This window comes from Solea solea, chromosome 11, assembly GCF_958295425.1.
Source record: "Solea solea chromosome 11, fSolSol10.1, whole genome shotgun sequence".
In the NCBI taxonomy this organism is placed as follows: Eukaryota; Metazoa; Chordata; class Actinopteri; order Pleuronectiformes; family Soleidae; genus Solea; species Solea solea.
In genome coordinates this window covers 22,838,410-22,854,870 of record NC_081144.1, presented here as the reverse complement: position 1 = coordinate 22,854,870, position 16,461 = coordinate 22,838,410, and the positions used below count along the sequence as shown (strand labels likewise).

Here is a 16,461-nt window from a genome sequence, read left to right as displayed (position 1 = left end):
GAGCGGCGTAGGGATTTTATTTTATTTTCAGGAAGTGACTTTGACGTCGACCTTTTGTTAATTTAATAAAAATCCCAACTGCCTCCACTCTGACATGTGTCTCAGATCCACTGTCTGATGTTGAAATAACACATTTATCGCTGAACATTAGGACAAAAAAAACTGTATTTTTTTGGCGTGAAGTGGCCCTTTAACGCCAAAAAAAAGTCACCTTTCTAGCTGAAAGTAATGTTCTGAATACTCTGGAGAACAGAACTCAGTCTCTACTCTAAACTATAATCCTGTGTGTCCTGCGTGATGGAAATAATGACACAAGATTCAGGCGTTAACCTGAGTGTTTATTATTGTTGTTGTTGTTGTTGTTGTTGTTTTTGGCGGGTGCCTGTGTTTTCTGAATGGATGCTGGATAAAAAGCCATCCGCTGACTCTTGCATAGTCTTGCCTGTCGGTGGACAACTCGCCCACCGTGGGGATGGAAAAGTCCATACATCACAAAAACCATGCAGAGTTAGTGAAAGGCACAATCACCATAGATAGATACACCAACATTTTTTTATATGCCTCTATATATTTTCACGGGTGGCTGTGCTAGTTCAGACGTAACATGGGTGAAAACAAAAAACCCAAGTGTTTAAAAGCTGCCATTATTTCAGGGCACAACAAAAACAGATGAAAGCCCCAGACATTCAGCACTTCATTGAACATCCGAACGGTGGAGAAATGTTCCAATACCTATCACGGGGAAAATACAAGCATATTCTATTGTGTTTTTCTCATACATTAATCTTTTTCTTTTTTTTAAATATAATATAAACTATTTTGTATCCTGCCTCATCCTTTTTCACACATCTCTCATGTCATAGGTCGTACGTATACACAGACCACTCCCCTCTCCCCCTAATTATTGAATGACATTCACTCTTACTCCACACGCCCAAGAAAGAACACTTCTTTTTTTTCCTTTTTTTTTAAAAAACAAACATAAACTGGTTAGAAAAATGGGGGTTGACATAAAAAGAAATGGAGGAAAACATGACAGGTTTGCAGCGGCACAGGAATCAGTGGTGGTTTTTACACACGCACACACACATGAGTGATATTATACAGTTTCAAACAGACTTATTATTGTGTCTACGAGAGCGTGACAAGGCCAAACTACCAGTCAGATCGGTAAACTATAGGACATCAGGACATGTTTTGGGACAGTGAGGACATTTTGGTCTGGTTCCCACTTTCAGATACACCATAAAAGAGCTGTTTAGAGACTTTAGGGATCGCGTCCATGAGTGTCCTCACTATGTATGTGTATGTGGGTGCGTGCATATTCACCTCAGATGCATTTGCTCACTACACAGAGGAATCGACAGGGATACACCATTATTTCATAGTCAGACTGTAAATTGACAGACATTTATAAGGATATTGTGGCAGAAAAGCAACAAGAGTCAAAGGGAAAATGGTTTATCAGGGTTTTTTCTTTTTTCTAGATGAACAGGCAGAGAACGTTTCCCAGACAAAATGCAAACAAATTCCCCAGACGCCCAAGTCTCAATGTCTCTTGAACGCACGTGCGGTCAGCAAAGATTGTACTGCATCCTCGCCAGCATCTGTACAGCAGATGCAGTGTTAAAAGGAGCCTCTGGAGGGCAGCGTTTCCTATGGCACATCAGCTTTGAGTCTTGTGCTGCTCTGTGTGGTGAAAAACGCCACCCAAGTGCCCTCAGAGGTGAGGCAGAGAGAGGATTCTCATCAATCCTGAGAGGCTTTTTGACATCTAAACGAAGCATAATAAATTATTTTTCTTTCTTTTCTTTCTTTTTTTTTCTTTTTTTTATATATATATATAGATATATATATATATATATTTACAAGAGAAATAAATGACCATTATTCATAAGAGTTTCTAGCAGTTTATGTGTCATTACACCTTCTCACACACACAGTTCGAGTCAAACAAAAAGAAAAAGAAAGTTTAAAACAAGAATTAAAAACAAGCACACGGCACACTGCTAAAACTTGGGACTCACAACCAAAAAAAAACCAAACAAAACAAACAGTGCAAACTTACATCCATGTCTCAAATAATTTACAAACATTAGTATACACTTCAGCACCATTGTTTACTATTGTTGTAGAACACATATCAGTAAGCTAGATCTTTAGGTGGACACTGTTCGAGTGGGATATGCTGATGGGACAGGGACAGACAGTTTGATGAGCAGGATGAGTGGGGAAGATGTTTGCAGTCGGGATTTAAGTTGGCTTCCTTTTTACCTCTGCGTCCGTGGAAGTCAGGGACTGTTCTTCTAACGAGAGAAACGAATAGACGACGCACTTTCTTTCTGATGTTCACACGACTAACACAGCACACACAGCTGGGCGAGTGTGACTCCGTGTGTGCCGGGCACTTTACTTCAATGTACAAACAACAAATTGAACGACCACCAAGCAGTGTTTGTTTTTTGTGTTTTTTTTCTTCTTCTTCTTTTTTTGTTTTGTTTTTTTTGTGTCGGCTTTTAAAAGCCAGACATTATATTTCCTCTTTGTCTGACAGGAGCAGGTTTTTGTTCTATTCTTTGTCGGAACCACAGAGACACAGAGAGAGACTTGAATTAAAAACGAATGTTAGGAGTAACAGAACTAAACCAGCTGAAAACAAGAGTCACAAAACAAAATAAAGAGTTAACGCCAATACCGCCAGGAGCGTTTCAAAGGACTGTGGGGGCCCACTATTGAAGCAACTGTCTTTAAGCATAATTCATACATTTCCACTTTGAAATTAGGAAGGAAAAAAGCAATCGACTGACATTTATTGGGGATTAAATACAAAGTCAATGCAAAGAGGCAGGAAGATACAAATGTTCTACGTCAAAAACGTGGAAATTTGCCTCATCATAGAAAAATGAGCGTGACACCGCGGATGTTCGAGATCCTTTAAACATCCTTTGTGGTCCAATACTGGCCAAAAACGGCTGCTTGACAAAACTTAAAAATACTACTTCAATTTAACTGACACCCAAATGAATTAAGTTCATTCAACTAAAGTAAAAAAGTAAAAAGTAAAAGCAAGTTGTCTTCATATAACTTGGTAAAGTTTGGTTTGAATGAGCTTCAAAGCGATTCATTTAGGCGTTACCATCTGTGATGTAATGCTTTTTAGTTTGTCAACTATTGCATTACCACAAACGTCTTATTGACACAGTTTAGTTGCTTAATAGACGTATAAGACTGTATTTGGACAAATTCTACTGTCGCGGACATGAGTGGAAATCATGAATTGCCCTTGAAGTAATCAGCTGCTCACATAGGGGGGGCCCCCCTGCTTTGCCTGCCCTGTTGCAACGCCCCTGAATAACCCGCTCTCTACTTACTTATAACCTAACATACCTTGTAACCCAGAGGCAAGCGCTGCATTCATGTGCTGCGCTCACAGTCGTTGATATCACACAGCGGGATTTCCCATTGGATTTACTGTGGCTGCACCTTCACAGGCTGCTCTCAGGGTTACACAACTTTCCTGTGACCAGTTCACACGACCCACAGTGGAGTTCTAAACCCACTGTGCCATTTCTCTTTACTCTTTAGTCTGTTTTGCTCGCACTCTTCAACGCAGCACCACCCTCGACTTCCTCTCAACCTTCTCAAAGTGAGAAGAGAGGATTCTCACAGCACTTTTGTTTGCCCATGATGCAACAGGTTGCCACATCTTTAATGACGAAGCCGAAGGGCAAACAAGTGTCTCGTGATTGTCCCGTCCCTCTCGTCACTCGCACACGGTATTTTTTTCCCCTCCACCTAAACTAAACAACATCAAAATGATATTTTGATAGAATTAAAGAAGTTACTTTAACTCTGTCTCACGTGGCTCCGACGAAAAAGACCTGTTCCTTTATCAAAAAGAAAAATATTATAACTTCAAATCATTATCTCCACATTTAAGAAGCTTCATGGAGACGTCATGGCTGATTGGACAAAAACATGCCTTGAAGAAAAGTGGGATAATAGAGAATATTTGACTGAGCGAGAAAGAAAAACTAATAAAGCTATTTTTTTTTGCAGTTTTTCAGACATTATTGTTACTAAGTACAGCCTGTGTAAATATTTTGAAGATTTTTTTTGTTGTTGTTTGGATACTGCAATGGACACAGAGTATAATAAAGATCTAACTACTCAGAGGACTCGGTTCATGAGAGCAGAGCGGGGCATAAATCTTTGTCTATAACCAAAAACATCCATCAGAGCTACTGGTCTACTGGTATCTGAGTTAATGTGATATAATGTGCAGAAATGGACGTGAATATGCGGTGGGTCAATATATTTTTATCACGTGTGTCTAATGCCCTCAGAGTGAACGACGCCCCCTGTGTGTTGGGGGTTCAGTGGCAGACGTTACGCTTGCTGGGCTGGTGAAGGAAGGTGTTTCTGACGTGGGCTGCGTGACGTGGCACCTGCTCCCTGGTGCGGTTTTGGCGTTGGATGCGGTTGCGGCCCAGATGGCGCCTCTCAATGCGAGCTTTGCTACGCTGGACCCTGGCCACTTGGGTGACCTTAGCCAGGGCTCCAGCCTGGGCAGCTGCTCCACGGCTCACCCTGGTGGGCATGGTGGTGCGGGTGGCGGGGGCAGCGGCTGGCTCAGTCACTCTGCTGTAGGACAAGAGAGAGAGAGAGAGAGAGAGAGAGAGAGAGAGGGTGTGATAGTTGTGAGCATGTGAGCAGTTAACAATGCTAACAACTACTAGTGCAAACTGGACTAGGCTAAGGTCTGTTAAGTTTGTTTACGTGAGCCAGTTATGTAATGCTAACTGGACTTTTTCTATGACCAGACATACATACACAGTGAAGTTAGTTTTTTTGTGTTTGCCTAACAGAACAGGTAGTTCTGCTTCTTTCACCATCAACCATGGCTAATATCGGAGGCTATCTTGCACACTATCGCTTGTGGAATGTCGTCCCGCAGCTGGGACGAAACGCCTGTATTTGGTATCACAGGGAAATCCTGGCCTGGCCACACTACAAGCTAGCAAGTTGTTAGCTGCCCCGCCATGTGAAAGTATCGCTGGAAGCGGTTCTCATCCATAGACATGTTGCTTCTCTGTTTAGTGTGCAAAATACGATATAGAACATTGTGTTTTGATTGGAATTGGTATTGCTAACAATGGCTAACAATGGCTAGCCCCAGTTTCGTTTGTGTTTCCAACCTCTCAACTAGAAAGCGGGGAACTCGGGGGAGGGGGGATGTCACTCCAGCTTGTTGTATTACTTAGAGTATTTGTCAGGTGTGTTGTTGTGGGCACAGATAACGTCTCACACAGAGCGGAAACCCTCGTCTGGACAAGATAAGATTTGACCCAAAAATGCTGCTAGCATAAACAAAAGCGCTGTTTCTCACCTCATGCTGCTCGCCAGGCTGACCACGCTCTCCTCTCCCACCACAGACAGGTTGCCGTTGGAGACCATGGACGAATTGTTTGGCGACACGTACACAGACATGCTGGGGTGCTCGATGAGCAGGTCCTCCATCGGGCTGGCCTCGGCCGTGGCGCCTTCTGCAGTGAAACAGGGGGGAGGGGTGACAAACCAGCTCTCATCCATGCAGCCTCTCTCTGATCCTGCCTTACTGCTACCCCCACTGCTCCCACACTCACTCCCAGAGCCAGGGGACATTGACGGGGTGGACGAGGGTGTGGACAGTCTGGCCCGCCTTGGCAGGGTCACTGATGGGCTAGCTCTAGTGAAAGACAGAGGGTTCGATGATGCCACCGCAATCCGCGCCTGACCTTTATATGTCCTACGGCGCTTGCGAGACGGGTGGGGAATAGGGGTCAGACACTCAGTCCTTGCATGTGTGTCTTGATGATGGGAAAGGCTACTGTCGGGGGTTGAACGTGCAATCGGCGGTGCTCCGGTCTCACCCTCTGCCCGCAACATGCAGTCAGACCCTCCTGAGCACATCAGGTAAGGGACAGCCAATTAAAAAAAAAAAGACAGGTGGAAGGGCCAGGTTGTAAAAAAAATGACCAAATTTTGTCAAGCAATGCATGTTGAAGAGGGGGCAAATTTTAAAAGGATCACATACGCACGCACACACACCAGTGTGGGGAATGTAAGGGTGTTTAAAAAATTGGAGGGGGGTAGGAAGAAGAGGGGGGTAAGGAAACACAGAACATAAAAGAGTCATATCATTAGTTGTGCTGACCCTCTAAGGTGGTGGTTAATTATCTTGACTCTGCCAGAGAGGCACTTTTATGTTGCTTCGGAATGTTTGCTTGGCTTTTGAACAGGCAAAGCAGAATTTCATACTCAGTAATTGCCTTTTTTTTTTAATTTTTGTCACAATCGAGGTCATCAACAAAGAGGAAGGAGGTTTGTTTCCACATTCTGGTGCGCTAACAGCTTTTCCCCTTCAGCCGACATATGGGCACGCAACACTGCAGTTGAGCCACACCCTGACTGTTTCTTCACCCCCACCCATCATTACTGCCAGTGCACACTTATTCAAACTTATACACCGATGTCAGTATTAACAGACATGCACATATTTTCCAGATGCCCCGCCCTCCCTCTGCTGAGACTCACCAGGCAGATTGACGAGCATCCATCCCTCCTCGTCAGCCTCCGTCACACAGGGGTTGGGTCCCTTCAGCTCGGCTGCCACTTCCTCCACCTCCCCAAACAACAGGTTGCTCAGACGCTGGAACATGACTGACTCTGCCTGAACTGCCAAGAGTTGATGACTCGGGTGCTTATTTGTTGTCCAAAGAGGGTGAAAAAAGGTTTAGCTGCCTTCTTGAATTTCTTAGTTATGTTTATGTATCACTTGTTGCTTTTTTTTTTCTTTTTCTTTTTTCTTCTTTAACAAATGCAATTCCTTTTCTTTTGAAGCCCTTTGCTGGATCTCGGTTTTATGAACAAACAGGGGTGGACAGGCTTCTGTAGTGCAAATGTAAGGTTTCACTTGGTTTGGAGCAAAGGCCTGAAGAGAGAGAGAGAGAGAGAGAGAGAGGGGGTGGTTAATCACTTAAAACACCTAATTAGCATCTTGGTGCTATGTCAGTGTATAATGTGGTCAAACATGTCTTTGACAGTTGAATATTTTTAGTTTTCACACTTCCGTTGCATGTGGAATAATCTAAAAAATATTAAGATGAAACAAAGTGTCTCCCAATTGAATCCAAATGGATAAAACAGATTACTGTTTTAGTTCAGGCGATTGATATTTCACTGACCTGCAAATCATCTTTGAGGATGGCTTGGCAATTGTATCATATCCTTCTATAAAAGTTTTTGATATAGCTTTTACATGACTCGGTTATCATAAAAAAACAACTTTTAATCATAATTTTGATCTTGGTTGCATGTCAGGATGATTACTCCTTTATTTGAATACTTAATGGCACTGACACAACAAGTTTCTGCTTGCAGGTCTAGTTATTCTTATTATTCCGTGAAGCTTGTTCTTGTCCTTCTTTACAGTTTAACCGCCCTGTTAAGAAGTTGTCCTTGATTTTTAACTTTCAGTTCCCTGTACTTTTCTCACCTGCTCTCTTTCACCCTCCCTCTTTACTTCAGTTTTCTTCTACAGGATTAAACAGCAGCTTGCTTCCATGATGTTAATGCTGTCTAACACATAGCCACTTTGATGAAATCACACAAAGACCAAAGGGCACCATTACATAAAAGGACGAGGCGTGAAGCCAAACACTGGGAACGAGCTGATACCTGACTTACCCAGCTCCTCAAACATAGGGCATTATTGAAATATATGAATATTACACAGAACTGGGAACTCACTGATTCATAGTTCTCTGTAAGGACACTGCTCTCCCTGTGCCTGGCATGCTGGGATCAATCTGTGGCCAGTGACTATTATTATGACTGACAACTGTACTCTTCTTTTAACTCCTTATGGTCACAACCAACTACTAACTGTTTTATCGTTTGTATATGACAATAACAGTGAGTCTTTTGCACATTTAACACACATTTCTATGACTTTTGTGCATTTGTACTTGTTTGTGAATCATTGTAGTGTTATTTTTATTTTTATTTAATGATATAATATAATTGTTATATTATTTTTTGTAGCTCTTTAACCCTTTAACACCTAAGAATGCCGAATGTATGCCTGGACTTTATTTTATTTTTGCTTATTTTAACCATAAAAGAGCCAGAAAATGTCATGTAGCAAAGTGACTTTGCCCATTTTCCCCCAGAATAACGTTCAATATTTGCATGTCAAAATAGTGTATTGACAATTGAAAATGAAGAAAAACAAGGTAGTTGTACAGGAACACCAGATTTTGCGTGTTCAATTTGAATTTGACTATAAAACATATTTACAATAACATTTGTTTGCTTTTTTGTCTCTATGTGCAAACACTAGCCAAAATATGGAAAATTATGTACAGGCAGTTTTTCCAATTCTCTCCTCTCCGGTAAGACACTGATTCACCGGCTTCTTACAACAGCGAGAGTGAAATTACCGTAATACCCCCCGTAATTACGGCGATGCAAAGTGCGCTTGCGAAAACCCGTCGCCTGCAATACGCTCGGTGATAAAGGGTTATTGTTGCACTTTTGCACATTGCAGTAATGTAATTTTTATGGTGGCAATAAATGCACAGTGCATTGTTTTATTTTGTTGGTTTAGTTGACACGATTTTCACCTCTTAGTATTGTGCCATTTTTAATACTCAGTGAAAATCAACACAAAACGAGATTCTTACCATTTACGATTAAAGCCAATTCAAGGGTAAGACCATGCCAGGCTGACATCGGGATGATGCCTGCAATACTGCAATAACTGTGCAGAAGCATGATGTCATGTGCTGTTTTACTCTTGATTGATTGATAATGGGCCCCAAAATCAAATTTTGCTTAGGGCCCATCGCCCTATATGAAGGGCTGGCCCTGGGAATGATGATAAACCACAGTGAGAAGAAACTTGAACACAAAAATTGGGAACCCTGTGGGTTTCTCAGTTTCATCCACACACACAAACAAGCCATTGTTTATACATCAACATTGATTGCTGTAGTTTAGGGTTTATTCAAAGGTCGTGTGCAACTGATAGGACGTTTTTTTTTTTTTAAACCCATGAAGGTTTATTGGTGAAATACACTGGCAGAGGGGAGGCTAAGCAACAACAGTGTGTGGTAATCTGGGAGAATGTGCAGGGAATACACCAGCAAGTGTACAAGGAGCTGGTGGACAATGGCTGCTACTCCACTGCCCCCCCCCCACCCCCCCCATGAAAGTTAAATAACCAATCAGCACAGTCTCAGGACAGATGGACAGGCGAGCAGGAAGAGGAGGTGAGACAAAAGACTCTGACAACAAAGTGAGTGTGCAAAGTGTTCCAGGGCCTGACCTAAATGTGGATGAAATGATGTAATGTGGGACAGATGTTGGAGCAGCCATAGCTTACAACGCAAACTCCACGTTATGGTTAAAGGGCGTGTTTTATTTACTTAAACTGGGAAGTACAAACCTCAGCCAAAGATATTTATGTTGAATTTTGAGTCAGAAATTTTACCCTTTGCATGTCTTGTATGGTTGCAGAGGCTGGAATTCCAATTCATAACCTCTTATATTCTGCAACGTAAGGGGAAAAAAAACCCAATATGTCTTGCTGGCGTTCAATCATTTCACCAAGGTGACATTTATGCACATAGACATGGGCGAAGGAGACGTGCATGGGTGCCTGTTGGACACTTTTGTCCTTATTTGGTGAGCCGTCATGGAGACTTGCTGATTTCTTATGTCAGATGTAATGACAGTCATTGGAAGTGTCAAAGTAGAGACTGTTTTCATGGGTGTAAGCTTAAAAAGTAACAAAAGATAATGGGAGACGAATGAAAGTAGGGAGAAAATGGGCCAAAAAGTCAAAGTCATTTGGAGTTTTTATGGTGAATAAAAGGCTCTCAGCTGCACTCGTGTTTTTGACTTTATTTCTAGTATTATAAAAAAACACCACTGTTTTACTCTTTGGGAGTTAGTTTACTAAAGTTGTTTTTGAATGCATTCTTGAACTAAGAGTCATGAGATCATGACCAATACATTAAGATAAACACATTTTTTGGCAACATGGCCTCAGGGCTGTTTTGCATAAGGTGCAGCACATCAATAAAACACACAAGTAAGTTTTTTCCCATAATCTGACAAATACCAAAAAATCTTCTTCTGGCCTATAGTTCACTGAGGGCATAAGCTAATTCAGGACTGTCTGCCTGGTGTAAATAAAAGCCCTGATACTGACAGCAGAGTTCACATCTGGATCTATGGCAAAGGTGGAAAGTGGAAGCTTAATCAAACATTATCAGGCAAACGACCACCAGATTATAAAGGTCCTGTAAGGTAAATGGAAGCAGAGAGAGAGATGTGTCGAGCCTTTAACTGATAATCCACGACACAACTGATATCATAAATCAGATTTTTGTGTCCTTATTTGAGTGTATCATTTGTATTTATTTACATTATACATACTGCATGTCATTTTTTTTATTTGACATTGACACAACACCATATTTCACTGTGTATGCATTTGGAAAAAGCAACCTACCCTTTTATCTTAGCATTCTTAATTAGATTTTTTTTGGTTTGTTTTTCATAATTTCTGTTTTTCTGAGTAATTTATTTCTTTGGTCTGTTTTTCAGGGTAATTTCTTTTTTCTCTTTTTCGGATTAATTTTTTTTCTAATTTACTGAATCATTTTTTTTTCTAAGTTTAGAGAGCATTTGAACCAATAAACACATTCATTCCTTTAGTGAGAGCTTGATTTAATGGTAACACAATGGACGGCTTTTTTAGTTTAATCAAGTTTTACTTGGTTTACAGGTTGGAGATTCTCGCGAATGTTCCAAGTATCTCGATAATTCAGAAAAAAATTACTCCGAAAATCAGGGGGGGAAAAATTACCACGGAAAACATTAGACATAAAAACAGGAAAAATTGATTAAAAAAACTAACCAAAAAATGAAATACTCATTAATGCAGGAAAAAAAGAAAGAATTGTGAGTTTAAACTCAGAACTCAAATATTTTAGTTTTTTTTTCCCTGTGTGGCCCTAATCCTCTTCCGTATGTTACAGACTGTAAAAAAAAAAGTGTCATGACTTATGAGCCTGCGTTGTCTCTTTAAAATTGGGAGGAGCCGAGTGAGCTGGATGGGAGGGGCCTCTGGAAATAAACAAGACGCATGCGGCGTCACGCATACGTCACTGACGCCAGCAGAGAAGGCTTCGACTTGTTTGACGACCGGAGAGAAAGAGGGAGAGAGGTGGAAAAAAACGGCATAAGAAGGATAAAGAGCGATTGAAAAAAAGAAGAAGAGAGTGTACATACACACACACGTATATGACTATTAATGTCTAATTTATGAGACTGTGGTTGGTTTACATTTGTCCTGACACGAAAGAAAAATAATGCGTCTAACAGTTTTACAGGCAGCCTTTGAATAATAAGAAACAAAAGACACGTATATGTTTCAAAATAAAAGCCTGCATGAACGACCTCCAGCTCAGAGGAGACTGTGTGTGTGTGTGTGTGTGTGTGTGTGTGAAGGGTACATCCAGGTTAAACATGAATTATCCGTGTAAGCTCTCCAACTGAAGGGTCACGGCAATGACAGTTGTGGCTCGGCGACAGAATGTCGCAGGGAAGGAAAGGAAGGAGCTCGTGGAGAAAGGGGCTTATTTTTTTTGGAGTGTATTTGTGATAATAGAAGGCTTCAAAGATCCGCCTCCAGTCCAAGAGAGAGGAAAAAAACAACAACATCAACATCCGCCATCGACTTGACTCCACATCAGCATTTGGTGCAATTCGCAAAATAACAACGGCTGCAGCTGGAATTGTGCAGGATACTCTGCAGCTCTCTTTTTTTCTCTCCCCTTCCTTACCGAGTAAAGGGTCGTCGAATCGACCTAGTTTGACCGTTTGGTGGTTTTTTAAATCCCTTCCATGATGTAATAATACGTCCTCACCAGTAATAACACAGCAGCGGTCAAATATAGCTCCAGTGACCCATAAAACCTCGTCCAGTTTCACCATGAAAACAACAATAATCTAATGATTACACGGTGGCTGCTCTGTGTGGTGTCGATATCAAGCCTGTGAAGAATCACATATATGTGGTTTGACACCAAAATGTGAAGCAAATAATAATAATAATGATAATAAAAACATTAGAAATGACTATAGATGGTTGATGGTTGATGTGAAGGGGATTAAAGCCTGCGAGGAATGCAGTCGTGGCCTAGGATACACGATCACATACAGTTGGACAGCAAACATATGAAGCAGTCATATTATTAATAATAACAATAACAAATGTCTCACCTGCCTTTGCAGTAGAATTCAAGTTGTAAACGAGATCTCACACACAGTAGAAACGACGACAATTCTTAAAGCATAGCTTTAGATAGCCTTTAAGTGAGGTAGTTGAAAAAACACCGTTAATACAAAAATAAAAGGCTTTCTTCTCAGAAGAAGGGCTTCGTGTAAAACAAATGTTACACTGACGTTGTTTCTGCAAATCAAAACATCTGCAGCTTTTCTTGTTTTCTACTCCTTTCTCTCTCTCTCTACCTCCTCTATTTTTTTTCTCTTCTCTCCGCTGCAGATCGCTTCTTCTTGTTTATTGCTGCCTCCAGCTGATCCTCGGATCAGAATGTAGAACGTACAAAACAGCTGATTGTGAGATCACAATACTCCTGGGCCCGCCCCGCGGCCACGCCCACACCGTACAAATCCACCAATAGGAATTTTACACCGAGCTGAGAGGGCCTTCTCTTGGTAACAGAGCAGAGTGGGGGGAAGGGAAGAGAAAAGAGACAGCTAGAGAGAGATAGAGAGGGAGAGGAGCTGTCAACCTCCTGCTGGTGACTTCACAGAGGCAGAATAGAAGCAGAAGCCTCTCACTGATCCATGATCAGCCTCTACTTTCACCATCCAGGCTGTGAAGAGTCAAAGCTGAGGGGCACAGTGTCAGGCTCGACTCAGGAAAGTAGAGGTGAAGATGTGTTGACAGCAAAGCCATTCAACTGTCCACCTGGTGCTTAATTCATTAAATGAATAAGTCCAGGTACAGAGAGTCAAACACAGCCGAAACCTCATGCTGTTTTCATGATCGTTTAATACGTTTACTTGAACCGTTTAATCGAGCTAAGGCCGCCGTAGTCTGACTAAGACAGGCAATCGGACAACTTGCTTATGGATTTATTGGCCGTGTACATATGTAGGTGTAAATTTTGGTTCACACGCAGAACGCCAAGTCTGAATCAAGTCCGACTAAGCGTATACATGCAGGAGTAATCGGACTATGAATGGCATTATCCTGGTATGTTAGTCCGACTCAGACTAGCTCGACTAGTTAGTCTGACCAACATGTTTACATGACATTAAGAAAACCAAATAATTTTCTTAGTCCGACTATAATTGGACTTTTAACATGAATGTAAACATTAAAGACATAAAGACATAAAAGTGTCTGTGTCTACTCAGGAAAGTGGAGCTGAAGATGTGCTGACAGCAAAGTGATTCAACCGTCAACCTGGTGCTTAATTAAATAATAAATAAATCCAGGTACAGAGAGTCAAACACAGCTGAAACCTCATGCTGTTTTCATGATCGTTTAATACGTTTATTTGCACCGTTTAATCGAACTAAGGCTGCCGTAGTCCGACTAACACAGGCAATCGGACAACTTGCTTATGGATCTATCTATCTATCTATCTATCTATCTATCTATCTATCTATCTATCTATCTATCTATCTATCTATCTATCTATCTATCTATCTATCTATCCACATAGTGACATAGTCCCAGTTTAGGTTGGCCCGTCTTGTGTAGTGATGCTGGTGATGTTACTTTAAATTGCTCCCCTCTCTCCCCTCTCTCCCCTCCCCTCCCCCTTCATTATCCAACTGTTCACCCCGCCTTCGAGGGTAGCAGCAGCCAATCAGATTGCCTCTTTCTGAATGCAGCATTTGAGTAACCAATGAGCTGTGGAGAGCCTCAGTGAAACCCTGGTGGCCACTTTTATGCTTCAAGAATAACCACAGCCTTTATTATTGATTCTCTCCCCCCCTCCCTCTCTCTCTCTCTCTCTTTCACTGTGTGTGTGTGTGTGTGTTTAGGACTCTAGGTGAAAGATCATCCACCCTGTGTTGAGTCTACAAAAAATTACAATCCTCAGGAATGTTGACGCCTGTTTGTTTTAATGTATTTGAATATGTAATACAAGACAAAGCAAGTAAACCATGACTTAGCACAACACAAGGAAATCAAATGGCCAAACGAACACAGGAAAAACCAGTAGTTGACAAATGATGGACAGTAATCATGATTGAATTGACCGTAGGTGCGAGTGAATGGTTGTTTGTCTCTATATGTGTCCCTGTGATGGACTGGCTACTTTTCCAGGGTGTGACCCCCACCTGTCACCCTATGTCAGATTGGCACAGCTCTCCCCATTACCCTCATGTGGAGCATAAAGCGGTAGAACATGGATGGATGGAGTGGCAGGGACACTGTGCATTGTTCATGTGACTACAGCCTGTTTTTTAACGTCTTTACATCACCAGTCTGGACACTAAGGCAGTCGGTGCACATGAGCCTGTATTATACACATGCTCAGGATTCCTGCTGTTGGTCCTTCCTGTCAGATGAAACACAGTCACCGTGCTGGTTTTACAAATGGAATTTGAGACTAGGACTCCCAGTCATGAAAGGGCCCTCGCCCCACGCAACTCGCTATATCCGATGACTGTGAGAAATGTCATAGTTCTGTTTACGTTAAAGCTTTCAAAAAGTGGAATTTCAAAGTACTTTTCCTGCCATTTGAAGATCAACTTTGTCTGAGCACTGAGGCCACGCCTTCTGACGTAGAGAAAGGTCTAATCATTAACTTATCTAGAACACATGGACCAATTTTGAGGCGGCTAGCTCAAACGTGCTAGGACGAGTTAGTTCAAATACATAGACTAGCCATTTTTGTTTTTCCAAAATGGCTGACTTCTGGGTGGGCGTCGCTAATGGAAGTACATTAGAAATTTGTTTGGAATCACGAGATCAACAATTGTACCAAGGTTGGTTAAAATCGGAACAACCATGTACGACTTAGACACAAAAGGAAAAATCTCAAATTTAGCATTTAACGCAATTATGTTTGTAGGCCCAGGGCGCTATGGAGCGACGGCTAAATCGCAAGCTACGACATATACGTCAAGACAAGCCATGGTAAATCATCATCAGTAAGCACCGTATTGGCCCTCCACGCCGCTACAGTGCCAGACTAGCGATAAACAATGAGGCCAAGCAGGAAGTGGGCCCTCGTAAATAGCACTTAACTTAATTGTCGTGTTCTGTCCATCTCTCTCTCCATCGTCATTTCATGCTCCACGCTTTAGCAGACATGACACGTAGCAGCAGTCACGCGTTTACAGGCTGTTGCCTGCCTCCCTCTGTCTTGACATAAAACATATAACTTCCTGTGTGCAGTGCAGCAATGTCGCCTGGCAACACAAGATCTAGACACCGCTGCCGTCAGTGTGTTTACACGCAATGTTTAAAGTCTGATTTCTTGTCATGTAAACTTGTTAGGCCAACTAAAATCGAACGTACCTGGATGATGTGTGTCTACGCTGAGTCAGAGTAGATATTGGTGTTGTGCGACGTCCTCCCTCGTCTTTGATCTGGGAAAAAGAAGGAGCACCACCATTAGCATGTACAGCAAGTACAAACATACAAAACATACGGCACGCTCCATCGTTTGTTCCTGTGACTGAGGCCGTGTATTTGTCTTACAGTACGATGTAAGTAAGACACTGTTTTGGAGGCACGAGCAAAGATATTGCCAGGTTTGGTCATCTTTTGAGAAACTACAAGAGAAAATAATCGAATAAAACTTTAATAAATGAAACCAACTAAATGAATATTATAAAATCAACAGCAGCAGCATTATAATGAAAGAGTGCAGCAGCCACAATCACAAACTCTACTCCACTACTGAACGTTCCCTTCAGGACTGGCTTTATCTCATGTAATATACCGTCAGTGCATGTCAGTGATAAGGTGATTGGCTGTTGTGCCACACCTCAGGTGCAGTGCAGTGGCTCCTTTGCTGCCTGTGTCCATTTTAATCTGCTTTTTTCTGCTGGACGCTGCCGTCGGGTTGCCACACCGGAGATGCACATGACAGCAAGAATCCAGCACGGCAGGAGCTCTTCAAAGACACAATGATAAGGTTTCGGGACCTATACAGTTACCAGGTGCTAGGCAACCCGTGTAGATACACACACGCACACACACGTTCGCTCCTGCGGTCATGATGATATCCAAACCCCCGGTAACACGGTGAACACAAACACTTAGCGAGAACAGTTTGTGCATCTGCCCCCTGTGTTAATGTTTGTGCTCTCATGCTGATCAGTCACAGAGAAGATGTCGTGTTCAAGTGTGAG

At 42.0% G+C, this 16,461-nt stretch overlaps 1 protein-coding gene across 3 annotated transcripts; it reads right to left on the bottom strand.

Moving 5' to 3' along the window:
* Window positions 1–3,068: 3,068 nt before the first annotated feature.
* LOC131468558 (tumor protein p53-inducible nuclear protein 2) lies at window positions 3,069–12,670 on the bottom strand. Of its 3 annotated transcripts, XM_058642950.1 has the most exons (5): window positions 12,337–12,670; window positions 6,577–6,973; window positions 5,646–5,942; window positions 5,390–5,546; window positions 3,069–4,644 (listed from the first exon to the last, which is right to left on the bottom strand). In XM_058642950.1, exons 2-5 carry the CDS (start codon window positions 6,698–6,700, stop codon window positions 4,377–4,379), a joined length of 846 nt encoding a protein of 281 aa, XP_058498933.1. In that variant the 5' UTR covers window positions 6,701–6,973; window positions 12,337–12,670; the 3' UTR covers window positions 3,069–4,376. The 3 variants fall into 3 exon arrangements, with proteins under 3 accessions (XP_058498933.1, XP_058498932.1, XP_058498934.1); XM_058642949.1 differs by having other exon boundaries at window positions 5,390–5,942; XM_058642951.1 differs by lacking the exon at window positions 5,646–5,942.
* Window positions 12,671–16,461: the final 3,791 nt, after the last annotated feature.

What these genes read in the sequence shown, in the direction of transcription:
- LOC131468558 (XM_058642949.1), bottom strand. Translation starts at nt 6,700, where the DNA reads ATGTTCCAGCGTCTGAGCAACCTGTTGTTTGGGGAGGTGGAGGAAGTG. An exon ending in GATGCTCGTCAATCTGCCTG is followed by an intron (nt 5,943 to 6,576) that starts GTGAGTCTCAGC and finishes TGATGTGCTCAG; the next exon opens with GAGGGTCTGACTGCATGTTG. An exon ending in AGCCTGGCGAGCAGCATGAG is followed by an intron (nt 4,645 to 5,389) that starts GTGAGAAACAGC and finishes CTTGTCCTACAG; the next exon opens with CAGAGTGACTGAGCCAGCCG.